The 22,591-nt window shown below is 30.5% G+C and overlaps 3 protein-coding genes across 4 annotated transcripts; all 3 read right to left on the bottom strand.

The window, feature by feature from the left end:
* Window positions 1–10,204: 10,204 nt before the first annotated feature.
* On the bottom strand, window positions 10,205–13,482 carry LOC143055194 (uncharacterized). The gene is made up of 5 exons (XM_076228334.1): window positions 13,381–13,482; window positions 12,748–12,916; window positions 11,896–12,015; window positions 11,129–11,314; window positions 10,205–10,233 (listed from the first exon to the last, which is right to left on the bottom strand). The coding sequence occupies exons 1-5, from the start codon at window positions 13,387–13,389 to the stop codon at window positions 10,205–10,207; spliced, it is 513 nt and encodes a 170-aa protein (XP_076084449.1). The 5' UTR covers window positions 13,390–13,482.
* A 464-nt stretch (window positions 13,483–13,946) lies between these two features.
* LOC143053572 (uncharacterized) lies at window positions 13,947–15,894 on the bottom strand. Of its 2 annotated transcripts, none has more exons than XM_076226375.1 (3): window positions 15,692–15,894; window positions 14,734–14,896; window positions 13,947–14,210 (listed from the first exon to the last, which is right to left on the bottom strand). In XM_076226375.1, exons 2-3 carry the CDS (start codon window positions 14,801–14,803, stop codon window positions 13,960–13,962), a joined length of 321 nt encoding a protein of 106 aa, XP_076082490.1. In that variant the 5' UTR covers window positions 14,804–14,896; window positions 15,692–15,894; the 3' UTR covers window positions 13,947–13,959. The 2 variants fall into 2 exon arrangements, with proteins under 2 accessions (XP_076082490.1, XP_076082491.1); XM_076226376.1 differs by having other exon boundaries at window positions 14,028–14,210.
* A 505-nt stretch (window positions 15,895–16,399) lies between these two features.
* Window positions 16,400–19,209, bottom strand: LOC143055196 (uncharacterized). Its single transcript, XM_076228335.1, has 3 exons — window positions 19,186–19,209; window positions 17,640–17,946; window positions 16,400–16,741 (listed from the first exon to the last, which is right to left on the bottom strand). Exons 1-3 carry the CDS (start codon window positions 19,207–19,209, stop codon window positions 16,518–16,520), a joined length of 555 nt encoding a protein of 184 aa, XP_076084450.1. The 3' UTR covers window positions 16,400–16,517.
* Between the last annotated feature and the right edge of the window lie 3,382 nt (window positions 19,210–22,591).

The following is a 22,591-nucleotide window of genomic DNA, read 5'->3' on the forward strand; positions in this document are numbered from 1 at the left end:
AATGATGCTAGTAACCGTTATATTTGTATTTTATTTTCAAAAGCAGCCCATATTCATGAAGCAGAAGCTTTCTACGTTCCAATAAATTACTGAAACTTTACATTTTAACAATTTTGTAAAACTGCTATATTTTGGGGTCAAAAAGGAGCCTTTCTGGACCTACTCTTTTATAAAAATGACCACATTATGAGTGTGAATGTCCCACTGTTATATTTCGTCCCTTTTTTGGAATGATATATGTTAAATATTTGTTTTACAAATAAAAGCTCTTGGGTCTACAAATAAATTAAACTGTAAAACAATCATGTACATCATAGGTTTTATCTGCGGAACATAAGCGCCTAATGTGTTTTCCACTTAGTAGTCACTGGTTTGGTATATACTTAACTGACAATACATTTTCATATATATCTCCTATGTTGAATTAAAAAATTCCAACCTCTTGACAAAACTTGATTTCATAATTCAAGTTATGCCACTTTTGGTCATAAAGCCTCCAATAGGGATATTCTTGGATTGAAACTTTAAGGTTTTTCACGACATGAAACATATAAAACATTTCAAAGAAGATATTTTATGTTCTTGACTTGGAACATTACACATTTATAAGGTAGTGGCATTTTAATAAGATTGCGATCTACAATTAACCTTAAAATGTGGTGAAAGTTCACAACACAAAAACACACAATACAAATAGGTTAAAAAGGGCTAGCCTAATGAAATATTTAAAAATTTCTTGAAGAGTCTATTGATTTAACATACACTTATTTCCGCTGACTGATATATGTAACATATAATTGTAGCCAATAATGGTAATGTCACTATTTCTAATGTTATAAACATGGAAAACTTTTGCAAGTACAGTCCGATGTTTTTTTAAATTTGTATTCTACAATATGTTTTGTAGTTGAAAATGCTTATTCCAATAAGAATGTGTATATAGATATTATGGTAAATAATTGTAGATTTGACCGATTACTTATATGATGTTTTAGCGTGATTATTTTTGTATTTGCCTTGTTATTTGTCAGAGTCGTCCTATAACGAAATCAGGACAAATAAGTAGACCAAGCCAGAAACTATCGCGTAATGATATCTTGATATAAAAATTAACTGCAGTGTTCACCGGGTTTTTTTGTTTAATTTCCTTCCTAAAAACTGTAAAATATTTTACCTAGAAATTGTACTATCCAAATCTGAGTTTCTTTGTATACGCTACAACGTCAAATGCTTTGTTGCTGCTTGCAAATGTGTCTTATATTTTTTGATGATTTGATAACTCTTTTTATGTGAATATGATCACAAAAGAGAGAATCAATCATATGTCAAGACCAAAGAACACAGTATTACCACTTCTCTAATATTGTTACGTCAATGATGTGAGATGATGATTGAATACCACCAAACAATTATAAACTATAAAAAATTAGAAACAACACGTTTAATAATTTATTGCGTCCGAAGCGCTTTTCTGGATTTACCTTTATCAGAAACGCTCAAAGCCAAAAATTGAAATCCAAAGATGTATAAGTACCGAAACCGTTGAAGAGCTTTATGTAAAAAAAAAAAAACCTAATATAAAAAGCCAAATTCATTTAAATCCAAATTTGATTGAGGGAGGTGAAACCTTAGTTTCTAAATAATTTCAAAATTTATAACCGGACAATTTTAGTAAAGTTTGTTAAATCATGTCATATAAAGATGTTATATCTACAGGTAATAAGGTTGGTATATACAATTTTAAACTGGAAACCGCTTGTATTCGCTACACTCAAACAACCGGTATGACCCCATTTTTTAGGGCAAAATTTTGCCCTGAAGATCTGAACGAGATTGAACGATACTTTGTTACATAGCAACGTACAATATCAGAACATGTAAACAAACGTTTGTTTTCTGATGCATAGTAAAGTATTAATTAATGCGTAAATAGATTTATTTTTTAAACTGAAATAATCTATTGTAAGGGAAAAATATCAAAAAGGGTATTTATTTGATGCAAAAATAAAAGTCCGCTAAACTTAATCAATGATTTGTGCACGTCAACGTACAAAATGGAAACTTTTAAACTGAAGGCTATGGTTTGGACAATACATTTTAACTTGTGAAATAAATGTTCTATAAAACTGATGGAAGGAAAAAAGACTATTCCTTCTGATTTACAATAACATTGCATGGATTGTAGTATTGTTTACAGTACAATATGAGGTGCGGTATAATACACGTAATGTGATTGGACGACTAATCAGATTCTACAATAGACCGGATCCCGCCGGCTGTCTATGAACAAAGTGTAGTAGTCAACCGAGAACCAGCTTATTACAATTTATTCAGTTATACATGAAGGAAACATAGACGACTAGACTGACAAACGTGACAATGAATAATTATGAAATTTGAGACGCTTATAAATGTCAACTATGAATTATACACTGCAAGTCTTGTTTGCATGTCCGAAAATTGATGAAACATTACAGTATTACATAATTTGTAAAGTACTAAAACAGCACCTAGGAAAAGGTTTTATATTGAAATGAGGTATAGATATTGGAGCATTATAGCTCTTATGCATGTTATCAATTAGCTAATGGCTTGCACTACACACATTACGTATTTAGATTTATTAGGGCGTCAGTGAGGAGTCTTTTCATTACGAACTGCGTCTGACGTTCTAAATTTATTTTATGGTATCTATGATGAGATCTAACAAGGAATGATTAACCCCGTTGCTATTTTGCGCCTGTCCCAAGTTTTGAGAATTTGGTTTAGGGTCAAATTGGATACCGCTTCCGGTTGCATTATTTCCTCGTGGTGTTGATAGAAAAGTCTGAACCTTTCTTACAATGATTGCAATATCTATCAAAAGAGGGGCGATAGATACCAGAGGAACAGTCAAACTTATAAAACGAAAAAGAAAAAGAAAAACTGCCAACGCCATGGCTTAGTAATGAAAAAGACAAACAGACAAATAATAGTACACAAGAAACAACATAGAAAACTAAAGACTAAGCAACACGAACCCCACCACAAACTAGGGGTGATCACATGTGCTACAGAAGGGTAAACAGATCCTGCTCCAAATGTGTCACCCGTCGTGTTGCACATGTTATTACAAACACAGTAAATAGTCTACTTCGTTTAAACACATTATTGGAAAGGGAAGGGGGCTGTAGTTACGACCAAATGTTTAAATAGCATTCTCTATCATAAGAAAGTAACAAATCTGACCAACAATGATTCTAATGTATCCAAAATGATTGCATAACTCTAGCTAGTACTGCATTTACAAGTTTCAAGGAAATAAGACACCTTTTGTTTAAAATTGACCATGTTAGAATGTAACCTATGATGACCTGTAGATATACATCTATATTGTTTATAATGGTTGTAATAATTAGAGAAGTGAAAGGTCAGAATTTCCTGAAGCAAGCGGAAATATTTCCATCAACTTCAAATTATAAGTCGTGTTATATCTATTACTTGATGAAACTCTTGGAGGCATCTACCGTAATGATTAGCGTATAAAATTTTCAAGAAAACAAAGTTTTTGTAGTGTAACGACCTTCTTTTATAATTTTAATTTTTCAGGAACCATTGTCACCAAAATAGTTTACAGATGTAATTTAAAGGTTAATGATTTATTTCTGCTGACCTTAGGGTTATCAGACTTATTCATGTTACTCATGTTATTTTCCATCTTCACGCTTTCATTCCACACAAAACATGACATAAACACATGCACAGGTACGGAAAATTTAAAATGTCGTGTACATATTTGGTATGTCAAAGAGATGCAACAATTACTAAATGGATATACAACTCATTTGAATTATTCAAACAGACAATATCATGGCAAAAAAAAAAAGAAAAGAAAGAAAAAGACAAACATCAGTATACAAAGATCAAATAAGAAACCCACACATTGAGCAATACGAACTCCACCCAAATTATGATTCTTTGCCTTTTTTCAAGATATATCTTGTATTCTAACAATTAATGTTATTTTTAAATCACAATTGAAGTTGTATAAGCACTTTTTTGACAAAATTTGACTGGCGCCTAATTTAAAAGTATGCTGTTTTAGTAATAAAGTATTGTTCGAAATGTTGTGAAAAACATTTTTAAAACCCGGGATTGCTGTTGTATTTTCAATGGTCGGGTTGTTGTCTCTTTGACACATTCCCCATATCCATTTTCAATTTTATTATAATTATAAATTAACTGTTAACAAAACTTTGAATTTTGGAAAAACTAAGGCTTTTCTACCTCAGGAATAGATTACCTTAGCTGTATTTGGCAAAATGTTTAGGAGGTTTTAGTCTTCAAGTCTCTTCGGCTTCGTACTTTATTTGGCCTTTTATAACATTTTTGATTCGAGCGTCACTGATGGGTCTTTTGTGGACGAGACGCGCATCTAGCGATATATTAAATTTTATTCCTGGTATCTATGATGAGTTTATTTACATTAAAGAATACAAATACATTTAAAATACCTGTTTTTAGATAAATACGTAAAGTTAAATGTACAGGCTTCTGACGTTGAAGAGGTATACAGCGAGTGTGGCGACCATCCCCTTACCTGTGACAATGATGTTACAGAACACAATCATAAACAATAAAAATCAGATGCAAAAGGCCTAACTCTTCAGATCGATAGAAAAAAAACCCAACCCAAACAACCACAAAACAAAATCATAGACTGTTTGTATAGTGTTGTGTTTATTGTCAATAATTTCTTATCCTCGACTATCGCGATGGTATTGTCTGTCCCTTTATATCTTCTGCTGATTATTTTCATTAGTGTATCGTTCTATTGTTTTCAATGTGGTCATTTCCCAATTATTTGCATTTTTATATTTGTTTTTAATTCCTTGTTGGCGTTTATTTACTACAATTTGTTTTTTATAATGACGTCTCAACGATAATTGTTTGGAACCTACACTACTAATATTTATGTACTAGTGAATTGCTTCTAGTTTATTGAAGATTTAAGATTCATTTGTAAGTTACTTAGTGTTTGATTCACAAATACCACAATTTGTTAAAGTCGGTATCAACACACGTGTATAAAACACAAATCTTGAAAGTGATATAGGACAACACAGAAAGAATCACTGTAAATCTTGGGTGCCATTTTCACACACATTTACTGCACCTTCAAATTATCATAGAGTGCAATAATTGGTAAAAAAATCATTGAAAAGTATAATAAAGTAGTGAAAGAGAATTTGTCAACCTGATCCGCGATAAAAAAAATATCTAACATTCAAGAAAAATAAACCGTTATCAGGAAACAGAAACATTGAAATTCATAAAAACAAGCTATAAAGTTGTACGATCCATCTTATTAAGGTGAGATGTGAAGGATTTACCGTTTATGTTTGTATTTTATGTCTCTGCAAATGAACATTTTATGAAAAGTCACGAAATAAAGAAATTTATCAAGCAATATCTTAACAAAAACATCTATTATAGTAAAACAAATATCCAAATGTCGTGTCAAAAGCGGAAGAAGCGTTACTTCTAATACATGATCTTAGATGTTTTCTTTATACCTGTTGTAGAAAAACATGTTGTATTGCATTAAGAAATAAAATACATACAACATTCTAGTAGTAATACCAGTATATAGTTAAAGGTGAATCCAATCGACTATTTAACAATCTTTTTACGGAAATAGATGAATTCAAATGTTATATACTTTTCACCCCTCGTCTGCGACAATGGAAAGTAACTACACGGCTTAATAACGATTTACCAGTCGAAATACCATGCAACTATCTTTCAAGCTCGAGTCTATGAGTTTGTGGAATACAAAAAAACATAAATAAACAAGTTATACAATTTAATGTTATAACTTGCTTTATGATATTCATGAATATTAAAATAACGTTACTTTAAAGCATTTGTAGTATACGAAAATTTTAGATGATTTGACAAATTCTTGTTTGGTGACATTCCTATCTTTATTATTCTAACGTTTTTGATTTGTAGATTCCAGAATGGTTGTATACTAACTGATGCATGTGCAGGTGTTTTAAAATATTTTTAAAAAAAAAAGTTGACGATCCATATGAACAAAACGAATTATATCAGAAACTTATGAATGTTAAAAACAAGACACTATAATATGAATATCTAATAGCATTAACAAAGGTTCGTCCAACTTATGTTTTATACCAGTACATGTCAAACTATTTTCATCGACATAAATCATTTATTTTACAAGTCGAATGATAGTACTACTAGCACGTACATATTTATCAATAAAGCAGCAACATTGTTGTTGTTTATTTAATTTGTTTTTATTTTGATTCTTTTACGGACTTATTTTATGTCAATCATGCTAAGATCTTTAATGTTTGGAAAATCAGAACTGAGTTTGATGACTTTTCATATCAAACAGTTTCATGAATATGAAATATATTTGATGTTATTTAAACATTGGATAATTACACTATTGGCCTTTACTGAATTTACAAAGACACTTAATTCGTACAAAAAGTATTGACTTATTAAATGTTTGATATAGTATCTTTATAGTAAATTCGAAATCAGAGGTGATCTCTTGTGAATGAAAAATATTACAAGTTTATACGGAGGATTGCTAACAATGAGACTGACACGAATTGATTTAATAATCGACCAGTTATAGTATCTTTGAGTCTCTGCTATGGTCATTGATTGCTGTCACCCGTTAATGACATATCTCTTTTATGTATTTACTGTTTTATATCTCTTTTTTGTCTTCAAATGGACGTTTTGAATATTTTGTTTCGAGCCTCACTGGCGAGTCGTGTCTAAACAGCACAAATGTCTTTTAAATCTAGTTTGTTCAACTTTATTACTGCTTTTTTGGTGTTTACACAATATTTGGAATTTTCTGTTCAATTGCTTCCAACTTAGTAATAATTGATGAATTTGGGAATTTGGGATCGTTTCACATTTGAGTGATGTTCCAGGGCAACGTTGCATAATATAATCAAAAGAAGTTTACCGATGTTTTGATATAATAAATCAATAGGAAAGAAAGATCGATATCCGAAACATGCACTGGGGGTTAACATGACGTTAACGTCCATAGGGTCAGCATTGATTGTCTACGCGAAGTAATATTTCGCTCAAAATTATAATATTTTCAACATTACGGAACAATAAACAACTGTCATACATCATGTAGATCTAATTTACTTTCAACCAGGTTTTACCAAACATTTTTTTCGTAATGGCTATACCAAGTCAGGGATGTGACAATTTGTTTTTTTTTACTCATTTTATTGCGAAATTTGTTGATAATGTTTGATTTTTTTAGTTTGAATGGACTTCGATGCTCGAACTTATTTTTATGTTCAGTATCTTTGTTAAATTCTTGTTTTCACAATAAGTATAATAATACTTCAGATGACAATATTAGAAACTTTACATCACTAGTATTCGGATAAGCTAACCTCTAATAACAATATTCATTTAGGAAGCATATGATGTATGTTCACAGGTGACACTTTGCTGTTTCTTTTAGAGTTCATGAGACTCCTTCTGTTTTTATGTTTTCATTAAATTCCCTTTTATTTAATGTTTTCGTGAATTGTTTCCAAACGATTGATAAAATTCAAACATCGAATTTATACTGCTGTCTTTATTGATTCTCTATATTCACGTTTAACTATTGTTTGATTTAACATCAGTAAAAAGATTTAAAAATATGTTTTAGGAAAAAAAACCTGTCTCTGGTTGCAATTTATACCAAAAAAAATTAAAAAAACACTAGAACATGTAAAATTGGTTTATGGAATGCATACAATGTCTGTTTATGAAACACATCACACTGGGTTGAAGGCAAATATATGCCTCATTTATTGGATGGGCTATACCCTCTGTTAAATTTCCATTAGTAAATTTCTATTTAACAGGTCTAACAAATGGATTACTTGAACGAATGAGCCTTATCAAATTCTTTTAGTTTGGTTCATAAATAACGGCAACAGTAGTATACCGCTGTTCGAAAGTCATTATTCGATTGAGATAAAACAAATCAGGGTTACAGACTAATACCGAGAATAACATATCATCTTTAAGAGGACACCAACGAGACAAGAAAAACACTAAGATTCCAAAACTTCTTTTTAATGTGATTTCTAAATTTTAAAATTTAACAATCGAAAGAGGGAACTTGATGCGACTGTCATACAAGCGAGAGGTTTAGCGCCTAAATACCAGGTTCGATCCACCATTTTCTACATTTGAAAATGCCTGTTCCAAGTCAGGAATATGACAGTTATTGTTCATTGGTTTGATGTGTTTTATCATTTGATTTTGCCATTTGATTAGGGTTTTACCGTTTTTAATTTTCCTCGGAGTTCAGTATTTTTGTGATTTTACTTTTTTTAGTCACCGGGTAAGTAGTGGATTGTACTTCTAAATTGATTTGACGATACAATAAAAGTTCGATGTTCAGAATGAACGCAGACTACTACATTGAACATCGTTAAACACTTAATCTTAACATAAGCTCATACATAATTGAGAAACTAATCTTTCAATAATAAGTAGCGAGTCATCCTTTATATGTTTTATATTAATTCTGGTTCTCTGTAACTATTCTAACTCTGATATAGGGAGTGTGGCACACATAGTCATGGATTTTCTTCAAACTTCACACACTTACTAAACTTAATGAAAAAAAAAAAACAAAAAATAACAAAATTTTGGTTGCTATGCATTACGGTTGCCATAGTAACCAATGACAAATTTTACACCTATTGAAAATCCATATTTTGACCTGAAAAAGGCTATTTTCAATGTAATATTTCATATAAAAAAAAATAAGAAAGAGATAAATCTTCATGATTTTATTATATATATATGCATATTGATATTTTAATTTAACAACTTATATGTTGATAACAATTTAAAATCATAGACACATATATCCCCCTTTTCAGGTCGGTCACACAAGATAAAAAAACACTCTTTTGAGGACATTTTTGAATGGTCACCCTATTTTTTTGCGGTCGCCTATATTAACGTACATAATAAATTTAGAAACACCATCATCCCATCTTACAACTGAGGCAAAAAAGTTATTGGTAAGTTTGTCTTATAATATTGTAACCATGGAAACAAAATCCTTAATTTTCAATTTTATCATTTTTTTTTCAAATTTGCAAAAATTTCAAAAAAGTTCTTTTAAACTCCAATATTGCACTTAAAAGATTAAAAGAGATATTTTGTTGAATCTAATATAATAAAAAAACCTTTTAGATGTATTCGTAAGTACAAAAAATGAGTCACACTGGAAATAAACTTTAAACAGTTGCTATGGAAACCTTTTTACCATGATAAAAAATGAAAAAGTTTAAGTTTGTTCTTTTATTGTGATTTACAGAAGAAAACCAAAACAACTTGCATATAACTAAGTTATACTGAGTTTAAACATAATGTATATATAAACTATTGTCTTCTTACTTATACAGTATTTCTAATAAATCTGTTGCCAACGAATAGTCCATTTGCTGAAATAAGTTTAATTTTGACAAAAACATATTTTAATACAATAAAATACAAATACAAAAGACCATTCTGCTTGCATTATGCAGGTTGTTGTGATTTCAGAAATACCAACAATATTCAAGTTGCATAAATCTTTGAAACACTGCAGTCACAACAACAACGAAATGATGCCAAAAAACTGTATAACCCTCAATTTTTGTGATTTTTGACACCATGAAGATCGACTATGCGTTATGGCTAGTGACAAATGTGTAAAACAGGCTCATTTTCATTAATTCATAGTTATAACAGTAAAATCACACAATGCAGATTTATTTTGCTCAGAGATATCAAAATACAATAAGATACCATTCAAAAATGAGTCACATATATATACAGGTGGAAAATGTAAAATTAATGAAAAAGTATTAATTTTGTTGCAGTCTTCCTAGTTATTGAATGAACTTACTTATTTAAAAAAAAAATAATGTCTACATAGAATGCAATTAACATTACATTACCTTGAAAGTTCTGATTATAAGTAATATATATTCACAAAATGAAATGCAGTTTCTAAAAGCTAAACTCATTGCTCGGTAGGTATATTATTTTGTCACTGTAAGTTAACCATAATTGAAACAAATACTCAATATGGAACCACTTCTAATATAATTACACAACAAATATTCGCTCTGTTAATTGCAAAGAAGACTGATTATGGAGAAGAATGATGTAACAAGCATACTATAAAAATAAGCAACACATTCAAGTACAATGTATAGACAATACATGATCTTACTTTGTGTTAATTTTAGTCAAATTATCTGTTTAATTTTAAAATAAGGCAGACAAATGATTTATGATGGATACATTTAATATTGGCAAAGTAACCAGTAACAATTGTTCTTATGTTGTAATGTTACACCACAGTGACAACATGATTTTATTGTTTGTTCTTATGTTGTACTGTTTCACCACAGTGAGTGTCCCAGGTTATAGTTGACTTGTTTTACATTTGTCATTGTTGAGGACTTTTACAGCTGACTATGCGATGTTAGTTTTGCTCATTGATGAAGTTTTTGGTGGGGTTCATGTTGCTTATTCTTTAGTTTTCTATGTTGTGTCATGTGTTCTATTGTTTGTCTGTCTTCTTTCATTTTTAGCCATGGCATTGTCATTTTTTTTTCGATTTATGAGTTTGAAACAAATTGAATACCATTAGATTTATAGAAACTTTCATGATAAAATGTGCTTGATAGTGATGATCTTTAAGTTCTCTTTGTTTTCCTCGCACAATGCAGCAGCACAGTCATCAGAAGATGTTTTTTTGTCTTGTTGAAAAAATCTGGAGAAATAAGATGAAATCTGCTGACCAGACAGATATTCAGATCTCTTAAATTTTCCAGACATTCTCATCTCCTCTGCTGCGACATACGGGTCTACTTTATTGCCGGTTACTTTACCAATATTAAATTTATCTACCATAAATTCTTTCTGCTGTGCATTAAATGTAACCCTAGCTTTGTTTCCTTAAGTGCCCAGCCCATAGGCAGATAAGAATTATGGTTTGTGTTAAAATCGTTACTGGGAACACTAGGCAATGTATCTTTATTTGAGGGGTACATTAGCATTATTTTACTGGCATAAATATATTTAGCCCTTTCAGTAACATTAAGTCTTTCACTTCCATCAAAGGAACAGTCCCCCAGTAAGATGTGATCATCTACAGCTCTTTGGTTTGAAAACTGCTTTGTACAATTTTCCACAGGACAGTCAAAAACTGTTTGCCTTTTTGGTGTCATTTCTACATGTACTTCATGATCATCTGCAAAATAACCAATACATGCTATAAATATGACAATGTTGATATGCGTTTCCCTTAGTTTTAGTTTGTAACACGGATTTGTTTTTTTCTATCGATTTATGAGTTTCGAACCGTGGTATACTACTGTTGCCTTTATTAATAACCTCTTTCTGGAAGTTTCAGGGTCACTTTAATGAGTGGGTTTAACACTGTGGTGCATAAAATGAAAGGTCAAGTAAACCAGGAAAAAACAATAGCTACAAATATCAATCACCAAAAACACACATAAACAATAGAAAAGTGGCTATATCACATATGACTAGGTTTATAATGCACTTTAGTAACCTCATTCTGTTTGCCTAGCTTGTCAAATGGTATTAATTTATCTTAATATGCTGTATTTGAATTGAGATCACTGTATTCTGTTTTACGTAGGGTTTTGTAAAACTTGTTTTTACTGTCGCAAATATTCATTAATCTAGGTAACCTCAATTTGAGACAGTAAATTCTATGTGTTACCAGGGTCAAGCTTATTCATCTTCGAAATAACCCTTCCAATGGTTGCAAGAGAATATTAAAGGATTGTAGATTTGTTATCCTACCTTGGGTGCTTTCAGTTTCTGTTTCAAAAGCTCTGGTTTGTGTTTGGCCCCATTCTAACACAGTTTTTATTTCCACAGTTTGAGATGGACAGCCAATGGTTCCCCATTTCATCATTTTACCTAAAAATTAAAACATTATTAACAAGATTAAGATAAAAAGGAACAAATATGTTGTTGGTGTGCATGTGTTAAATCCTATATTAAAACAAAACATTGCTAGATGACACAGTACGTAAGATGGCCTCTCACAAGATTAGACAATATATAATTTTGGTTCATTATTTACAACTGTTCTTGCTAACAGTAGAATACCTATTTGATAGTAACTTAATTCTGGTACAAAATGAAAAAAAAAAAAATCTCTCAAATGGAAAAATAATTTCCGTTATTGATAGACGTCATCAAATTTTTGTCTCATATCTGAAAGGAAGACCTAGGTATTTTTTTTTCAGCAACAGTGATGAGTGCAGCAAAAGTTGTCAAAAGTTGTTTAGATTTGCTCAAGTAACTTTTATTTTTTTGCCCACTAGATAAGGCTCCAAGTAAGGAATATGACAGTTGTTATCTATTCATTTTTATGTGATTATACTTTTGATTTTGCCATTTGATTACGAACTTTCCGTTTATAATTTCCTTCCAAGGTTGGTATTTTTGTTGTTTTACTTTTTTCTTGCGACTGAATTAATAAACCATGTTGCTATTCTTTAGATTGTCTGTTTCTTATTTTAATAATGACATGCATAACCTTTCTTTATGTCAACATTTATTAATTGCTTCTTTAAAAAAAAAACTGATTTATAAACAAAATTCAAAAATGAAGGTTTTTTTCTTGTTGTTTTGGAGCTTACATACCTTCACCAACAGCATAGGCTTTCCACATCCTTAGTCCAATACTGGAGTACTGGAAATTGTACAACTTTGAAATTAATGGAATAGAACATTTTGATGACTTTGCATCTACAACAAGAACTGCGGAAGCAACTTTAACTTTCAATTCAGGCTTCTGCTCTTTGTCCACAGCCTGCAATGAAAACAAACGTACTATAATTATATTTATCTGTTAAAACATCAAGTTCTTGCACATCAAAATGGATCTCAAAAGCTATAATTTAAAAACAAAAAGTGTCCCATAATCCACTGTTACCTCCATTAATTTTTTGTCATCAGGAATCTGTTTTCAATTTTTCATTGTATGAACCCAAGCACCTCAAAATTTCATGCAATATAATATTTTACCTCTCTTGGCAGTTAGATACATAAAAAAGATAAATGTCTCAAGTAGAGAAATATCTCATCACATTATATGGAGTGGCATGTCAATCCAACTTTATATACATGTAATTCACATCACCTGAAGTGGTGATCGTGTGATAGAGTAAAAACGAGTGGATACGGCTTGTCTTGAAATAATATGAAACATTTATATACATGTATCAGCTTTGTACTTTTGTTAAGAATAAAATCTAACTAAGGACATGTTCATACCTGTTTCATATGCAAAGCTGAAGTCACATCATTGCCTTGGTTAATGTATCGCCTAATAATGGACTTAATATGAGAAGCACGTCTGTCACATGGCCCTAAAATGCAAAAGTCTTTAAATTATTTCATTATACATTGTAGAATTAAAAGTTTTCTTTATAATTCAAATGACTAACAACCAAACATAATTTAAACTTTACAACACTTAAGTATCCGAAAACTTTTGAATATTTTTTCCCTGATAACTTCTACTTTTTTAAGCAGAAGAATATGTGTATACTTGTATCCCATGAGAATTTGCATGGAAGTAGAATGCTGTCTGAATTATTTAAAATTATGTCAGAACTTATTCCATTACATCAATGTTCTAACATATTTCATATTTACAGTTTATCAAATGTCAAAAAGTATTTTGTTGTACATGCAAATTTAGATAACTTCAGTTCTTGTTGAAGAAAAATACACTTTTTCCGAATGTTTAGAAAATGAATATACTCCACTAAATAATGCTAGTACCTTTTCCATTTTGAGCCTCACAGAAATTATATGAATCAATATTATTGCCAAGTTCATTGTGAAGCATCAGGATAGTTGAAGAAGATTTATAACAGCCAGCATTATCGGAGAAAAAGTTATTTTTTTCAGTCCTGGCTTATGCTGAAGAATGTCTCTAGCTACGTCTATCAAGATTTGAGATGTTATAGATGCATCCTGGGATACTGGTGATTCAAAAATGTGAACATGTGTTAAAGATGAGAAATTAGATCCTTCTTTCAACAATGTTACTGATATGTGCCAGTTTATGCCTCTTTTGGCAAACCAATCCACTTGGCCTGTAAAATATTGCCAAATTATGAATTAAAAAAATGGCTCATGAAATAGTCACGAGAAAGTTTTAAAATATAAACGGGATTATAATATATACAGTGTAAGAGTTATTCTCCTTGAATCTAACAGTTTGAATAAAAGAAGCTTTGTCAGCACCCTAACATACACAACACCAGTACATTGACACTGGGCAAATAAAATATTACTAGATTCCTGAGTATCAAAGACTAATACCTCCTACAAAAATTAACTGATTAAAATTTCTTGTGAATATGAAGATTTACATATTATATGTCATTATTATGGTCAAAACTTGGTTTACATTTTTTGTTCAATTATGAAAACAACTCTGCATAAAACCATAGATTAATATCTTATGAGATAAACATGACTTTCCTGCCAAACTGACCTTATTTCACAAGCATCCTATAGATGAGTGCATGAGGCATACCAAAATATTTGATCTAGTGCATTACTTTAAATTTTGTTTCTATCAGTGTTATTTTAATTCAGTTATTAAAAAAATACCTTCTCTATATTTCCTAGGCAGGAACTTCATTGCCCAGTCACATGTTATTATAGCATCCTCGTTTGTCATTTGTTGTACAATGTCAGATCTGGCTTGCTCCTGATTCTTGGATCGTATGTCGTGAGATTTTCATCTCCTTATGGCTATAATAGATTCATCTACCTATAGAAAATACACAAAAAATGTGTTTAGACAAATCGTTTAAAGACATATATATATATATACTGTGACAAATGATTCTCTGATATCAGAGATCCTATATCATTATAAACAAATTCCAACACTTTGTGGTAATGGGGGTACCTTCATTATGAATAACGGTAAAAAATCTTGCCGAATGACATTAACAGTAATTTATGGTTCATGATGATAAAATATACTTTATTTTAGACAATAAAAATTATATGATTTTGATGAATCAAGTTAATTTTTTCCCCGATGATGGTAATATATATAATTATTATATCAGATACCTGACAAATCACAATAAGGATATTTTGATGAATCATGGTAAATTTTAATCAATTTGACTAACTTTGAAATATAATGGAATACAAAATGAATCAAATGAAAAAAGAGATACCTTTATTGTTTTCACATTTTAGGTATCATTGTAAAAGCAAAGTTAGACTTTTTTCAAGGTTATATTATAGGGTTATTGCATGAATATTGGGGAATATTGTCCAGAGTAGAATTTTATATTGCACGAACTTGCGAGTGCAATATATGTTCTACGAGGGACAATATTCCCCAATATTCATGCAATAACCCTTTTATTGTATAGCATATAATATTTAAAAGTAAAAATTGGTTTAAACTAAGATTTTGTCGTTGATGACGTCATGAATTTTGAAGATTTATTGCACTAGTGCAATAATAGAATTTATTGCACGCTAACTTTTTGTTACTTTCTGTGGGAAATAGTATATTGCTATGCAATAATATCTTTTATCTTACCATATACATTGTTGCCTCTTTGTTCTGCCATGGATGCTCCTCAGCTTTCTTTTTGATGGTATTGAGGCTCAATTCTAGACTTTCACAATCTTCACAAAGCTTAGTATGTTGATGATTACATTCTGAAGTATAATTCGGTTCAGAGGGACTGCTTAGAGCATATGATGTGCAGTGGTCCATAACCAAACTTTCTCTTGAAATATGTGACTAAAATTATTTAAAATTAGAGTAATTATAACATTTCATTTCTTTATCAACATATAAAATAAAACTTAAAAAACAAGATTTATCTATTGCCTCAAAAGTTTTTATATACAAACTGATGTACACTAGTTGTCGTTTGTTTATGTAATTTATAGACTATACATGTTTCTCATTTTTTATATAGATTAGACGGTTGGTTTTCCTGTTTGAATGGTTTTACACTTGTAATTTTGTGGACCTTTATAGCTTGTTCCGTGTGAGTCAAGGCTCCGTGTTGAAGGCCGTACCTTGACCTATAATTGTTTATTTTTATAAATATGTTATTTGGATGGAGAGTTGCATCATTGGCACTCATACCACATCTTCTTATACCTATAAACAAATAAAATTGTTTAAAATATAAGTATTGTGGTAATAAACTAATTTCTAGATGTTCCTGACATTGCATAGATATTTTAAAACTCATGGTTACCTTTAATTACTTATATATCCACTTTACTTCAACTCTGGTGGATAGTTGTCTCATTGGCAATCATACCACATTTTGTTTTAAAATCTTATGAGGTACTGTATTGTATTTGATCCAATTTGAATTCATTTGTAATCCTAGTTATTCAGAAACTTATTTCAAACTAACCTTCAACCCTGATTTAAGATATGTTTTTGCCTTTTGTAGGCCTAATAACAAGCACTTTACTTCTTCAGTTGGCAACTCTAGTCTTTTGATGACTTTGTCAAGTTCATCAAAACCTTTACACCCTTCCATGATGAAATTATCAAGACCCTCAACACTTTTTCTGACCACAGCTGAGCATTCATCAAGTATTTTGTACAGTGTACTGCTCCCTACAAAACATTGAATAAGAATTCATTTCATTTCAATTTCTGAAAAAAGCATACTGATATTATAATTGTAAAATATAAGCTAAAATCATGGTGGTAGTTTGCATGGTATTGAGCTAAAATATGTAATTTTTTAACAGCTGACTTTTTTTGGTCATTGTTGAAGGATGCATGGTCGCCTATAGTTGCTTACATCAATCAATGTCATATGGACATCATGGATAGTTGTCTCATTTGAAACCATACCAAATCTCCCTATTTTACATAAAAATTGTGGATATGCCCATGTACTATGTACAATATTTAGTACATTATCTTTATGGAGAAACACCTTAAAATCAAGTGATATATATATATATATATATATATATATATATATATATATATATATATATATATATATATATATTGGTAATAGGCAAATTTCACAATGCAAAAATGCCAAATCAAAGTTAAGCCCATTGATACCAAAGTCTGTTCCACCATATACATGTACACTTATTTATTTTTGTAGAAATTGCCATTACATATGTTAACTCACATATATTTCTCTTTCAACACTTATTAACAATACCAAGAGTTTCATTACAGTTACATGTACAAGGTCATGTATGCATTCCAAATCTTCTCAATATTTTTTTTTTGTCTCAATCTGTGTTATCAGTTTTTTTTTTCACATACAGAAAATTGCATATCAACGTCCTATTTCTTCAAATAATTAAAGTAGGGTATTACTGTTGATAATTTCAAAACAATAGAATGTTCACAGATAACTTATAATAAAAGACAAGATAATAAAAAAAAAAAAAAAAATGCTAACAATTACCTCAAGTGCTTTTATATAATTGGCTTAAAGTAATTATGAATTTTCACAATTCCACTTGAATAACAAATTACTTACCAAGAGGTTTAACATTCTCCTCGTTGCATAAAGCTACATACTGAGAAATAATGGAGGAAGGTGTAAGACTTCGTATAACAGTTGGTATTATAATGACCTCTCCTGTTTCCATTTTCAATGTTTTCTCACCAAAGGGTTGATCTTTAACTATCTGTCCTGACGTTATAAAGTCAATAAAATGGTCTAACTGGCTTACAGTATACTTTTCTCTTGATAGCTTTTTGGTTGTAACTGGTTCCCCTACACCGAATTGCTCAATATGCTCTTTTGCTTGATTAAATTTGTAACGAGTCAATCCAGGTATAAGCTGAAAATTGAAAAGAGTGGAAAAAATAAACATTTGCATAAACTGTACAATTTAAACTAGATCCAATACCACATATCATTGCTTCACTGCTTTTAAAAATCATTTTAATTGAGAATTAAGGAATAACAGTACTGTAGTTGAAGAGTTGCCACCGTCAATTGTAGATTTGACGGTCGCAAATGCAAATGCAAATGCAAATCAAAATTGACGGTGGCAACTCTTCAACTACAGTACTGTTATTCCGATTCTAATGCATTACAAAAAGAAAAAAGTACGATAAAACTTAAAAAAAACGTCTAAATTTGACAATAGAAAAAAATTCGCGAAACTTCATGAATTATTTTGGCACAAAGACGTCATGGCTAAACGTGACGTCATACAAATGAAAACTTACAAACTGGAGGTTATCACGTTACCTGTACGCTTCAATTTCGGATAAAATTACATTAAAACGCCAAATTTGAGGTAGGTGTTGTTTTATTTTCGATTATGTAGTAGTAATCGAACATTTGTTGATTCGACAAATCAAAATGGCGGGTCCTTCCTTAGTTACGCCTGGTCAACTGTGGATTTGACGGCAACTTTTAGCCAATGAAAAAAATTATTACATCCAAATTGCATTAGAATAATCATTTTAAAAATAAAAATTTCTCCTTGAAGCAAATTCTGAATCTTCAATTAAAATTAGAATGCTTATTTTTTGTAAATTCATTGGGGTGTAAAAGTGTTGATTGAAGTACATTTTTATAAAGCACGGACACAGTTGATAATGTTTTTCTCAGCCGCAGGATAACAATCTGCTCTATCCCTCTCTCAGCTATCTGTTTTTTATATAATGAAAATGTTGGGTTTTTAAAAAAGAATACAATAAATATTGCAAATACAATAACCTATATACAAATTCAGGCAGGCATATTTTTCACATTTTCTATGACTTTCATCTTAATTATATATAAAAAAAATCTTTTTGGTCAAAAATTAGATAAAAGACAATACTGTACATTCAGAAATATGATTGTGTGCATTTATTATTGCAATTTTTGAAGATTAAAATTTAAACCTAACTGTGAGATTAATAATAGCATTTTTTTGAAAATCTGCATACTACTATATATATATATAAGTGTATCAAACTCAGAATGGAAGGTCTCTTATAGCTGATACTCATTCTGTCCAATAGATAAAAATATTGCAATAATTTATAAGTTTATTCTACTATTAAATATTTTAAAATCTAACCTTTTGTACATCTTGTAATTCCATGTCTTTAACAATGGTTGTCAGAATCTATCGCTGAAATGTCCATGAATCAGCCCTTTTGTATATTTCAACTAGGGTTTCAAGTGTAGCATTTTCCTCCATTGTTTTTGTAGACATATCATTAAACACTGCTTTTCTTATGAAATCCTCTTCCCCAGGACATATTGTGGAAATCATCAGTTCCATACATTGTTTGGCCTTGCTGATATAGCGTTGTTGGGTTCTGGTGCTGGAATCTCTTATGTAAACATTCAATTCCTTTACAGGACTAATACCAGAGATTGAAAGAAACTTGTTAAGGGACTCAAGTTTTAGTGAATTTGACACAGAGGCTGATGACTGTGACAACTGGGAGACTGTTTCCTGGCTGACCTGAAATTCACTATCAGTATCATCCAAAGCAGATGATGTAACCTACAAAATAATCATTCAACATGAATTTCTTAATATTTTTAATATCTACTTTATAACATAGGAATAGCTAGAAACATATAATAATAGTAATAATAATTTTCTTTATTTCCACAATAACATATATTTATCTGTGAATGGTTTTGTTTTTTTGCATGCAAGCTCGATTTTAGCTTTAGTACACAGTAAAAATGTTGCTCATTGTTGAAGGCCTTGTAGTGAACATTTGATATACTTAAAGGCTTTGCTACTTCAGAAATAGATTAGTTAGCTGTATTTGGCAAAACTTCAAGGAATTTTTGGTCCTCAATGCTCTTCAACTAAGAACTTTATTGGGCCTTTTTCACTTTTTCTTCATACATCAGTGATGAGTCTTTGTAGAAGAAACATGTCTAGCACAAACACACAAAATTCTAATCCTGGTATAGATTCTATGATGATTTTATTAGTATAACAATGCAATATGGACTCTTTATATAGTTTAGTGTGTCATTGGTAATGACATCACTTTCCTTTTTTATACATCAAAGTTCACACACTGAAATGTTCAGCATCTGTGAATTATCTTATTTGAAGATATACACCCTCCACTTGTATGTAAGGTATGTGCTCTAAGAAATTGCATTTATACCTCTGTTTCTGATATTCTAGCTCTTTTCAATGGAACATAGTTATCATGAGTATCTTCTGGTACGCTTCCCTCATGTGTAAATGACAACTAAAAATGTAAAAAAAGAGTTTTTCTGTTAATACAGTGTATAACAACTTTTTTCCTTTATTTTTATGCAAAAGATGTGTCTTGCTGTACTGAATAACCTTTGGTGGCCTTGGTCTGTTTTCTTATTTTAGGTTGGATTGTTTGTTGTCTCTAGCTTTGACACATTCACAGTTAACTAATTTTCATTTTTATCTTTTAGTTTTTGGAGAGAAAAAAATGCATAGCCATGACGTAGTAACTAACAACTTATATAAATATACTCTGTATATAATTATATTAACCAATTAATGTAAAGTTTTCAGTAAATGAATGTTTGAAAATTGCACAGTAATATTGTAACATGTAAAAATAATCTTAATATAATTTTACAGCCCATTTTACTAAGTGTGTTAGCAAAGGAAATATCTTAAGTTATCTTGCTTGCTAGCTGAACCATGAAGTCTTTATTCGGTTAGTTAGGTAAACAACACTATTTAAGAGTAGACTAGTCCAAGAGATAACCAGCAAGTTAGCTAACCTAGGACATTACCTTTGCCTACACACTCATTGAAATCAGCTGTAAGCTTTTGTCAATTGTCTCACCTTTCTTCCCTGAACAACATTTGGATTGTCCTTCAGAACTTCTACTCTACAGTTATGACATATTCCTAATGAAAGAAAATTAGTTATGAAAACATGAGTTAATTCTGGTGTGCATATAATCACCTGTGAAATATTACATAAATTTCTTTTTAGACATGTACGTAAATTAATTTCTATTTAAGAAAACCGTTAGAAAAAAAATAGACAAATACTGACCATAAATTGTAGTTAAAATAAATAAAAGCTAGCTGGGTACCTGGTACAATGATTTTTAGTGTAGCAGAGGAATCCCGGTCTGTTCGTGCACATTCACGTTTGCATCCACTCAGTTTCGCCCCCTTTTACTGTCGCACCCTACTTGTTAGCACCCTTCATGTTCACGCCCAATTTTAATTGGTTTTGTGTTTAATAACTTTGTAATCAAGTTTTGGCAAGTGTATTCTTATAAGTATAAGTGTTGTCATCATCTTAAAATAAAGTGAGACAGCATTTTATTTTTGTGTTGAATAAATCTGAATCATGTTTTGGATAGTGTATATTATATAAAAAAAAAATTAATCCTTTCTAAATAAAGTGGGATTCTGTCAACGTTTTTATTTTGTGTTGAATACCTCTTAATCATTTTTTGGTTAGTGTACTGCTATAACTTTGTTTCATTGACTAGTTTCAAAATAAAGTGAGATTCTGACTACGTTTTCTTTTTTGTGTGTTGAATAAATTTTATCATGTTTTGGTTATAATAGTGTATTGCTATATTTGATTGTTTCATTGTTTCAGATCAAAGGGACCAAGCTGTTAAGACAATTATCTTTTGTGTTTTTCATTTAAAATCTTTTTACTCATACCAGGTATCAATACATTCAGTATTTACACCAAACCAATTTAAAACAACAATCATGATTTACCAATTATTCAACTGGAATTTTGAATTAAAATTGAGAGCGAACGTTTAGAGTGCGAATGGACCTTTGGTGCGAACGTGTAGGGTGCGAAAGTGTATTGGGAACAAACAGACTTGATACCAGACACAAAGTTACATAAACAATGTTTCCTGACATTTGTTGTTTTTTCCAAAGATGATAATGTAATTTACTGGATGTTGAAAATAAACAGTTTTAAGACAGTACTTTGCTACTTTAAACTTAGTGGAATATAGGAATACAATTTAATGTTCTGAATTTAATAATAAGGAAAAATATTAACTACAGTAAATATTTTCTTTACACACTGTATTTAATATATTATATAAATGTTTCATCTCTAATAATGATATTGCAAACTATTTTTTACTATGAAACAAATTGTAATCTAAAAAAAGAAATTGGTTCATTTATATGTTTCCGAGTTCAGTGTGACGTCCAATTTTGCTGAACATTCAACAAGTATACATAATATTTTAATAAGCCTGGTGCAGGATTTTCTGTCTGTGTGGGTCTATGATGAAGTATTCTGCTCTTTGTATGGATTGTTGTCTCTTTGGCACATTCCCCTTTCCACATCTTTCACAATTTTACATAATTATGTATTACAATATCTCGACAATCTAATCAAGAAATACCATAGGGGGATCCAGAAGGACCCCCCCCTTATGTGGGGAAAATTTGGTTGATTATATAGGGAATGATTGAAGCATGACTGGAGCGTGCGCCTCCCCTTTATGAAAAGTTCTGGATC

Source organism: Mytilus galloprovincialis, chromosome 12 (assembly GCF_965363235.1).
Source record: "Mytilus galloprovincialis chromosome 12, xbMytGall1.hap1.1, whole genome shotgun sequence".
Lineage (NCBI taxonomy): Eukaryota > Metazoa > Mollusca > Bivalvia > Mytilida > Mytilidae > Mytilus > Mytilus galloprovincialis.

Excerpts from the sequence above, each read along its gene's own strand:
- LOC143055196 (XM_076228335.1), bottom strand. The coding sequence starts at position 19,209 with ATGGAATTACAAGATGTACAAAAG. Across the intron at positions 17,947-19,185 it reads AATTACAAGATGTACAAAAG|CTTATACCTGGATTGACTCG; the intron begins GTTAGATTTTAA and ends TTCAATTTTCAG. Across the intron at positions 16,742-17,639 it reads GGAGAATGTTAAACCTCTTG|GGAGCAGTACACTGTACAAA; the intron begins GTAAGTAATTTG and ends AATGTTTTGTAG.
- LOC143055194 (XM_076228334.1), bottom strand. Across the intron at positions 11,315-11,895 it reads AGAAACTGAAAGCACCCAAG|ATGATCATGAAGTACATGTA; the intron begins GTAGGATAACAA and ends GTTATTTTGCAG. Across the intron at positions 10,234-11,128 it reads GGCTAAATATATTTATGCCA|TATGCTTGTTACATCATTCT; the intron begins GTAAAATAATGC and ends TTATTTTTATAG.
- LOC143053572 (XM_076226375.1), bottom strand. The coding sequence starts at position 14,803 with ATGACAAACGAGGATGCTATAATAACATGTGACTGGGCAATGAAGTTC. Across the intron at positions 14,211-14,733 it reads GCCTAGGAAATATAGAGAAG|GCCAAGTGGATTGGTTTGCC; the intron begins GTATTTTTTTAA and ends AATATTTTACAG.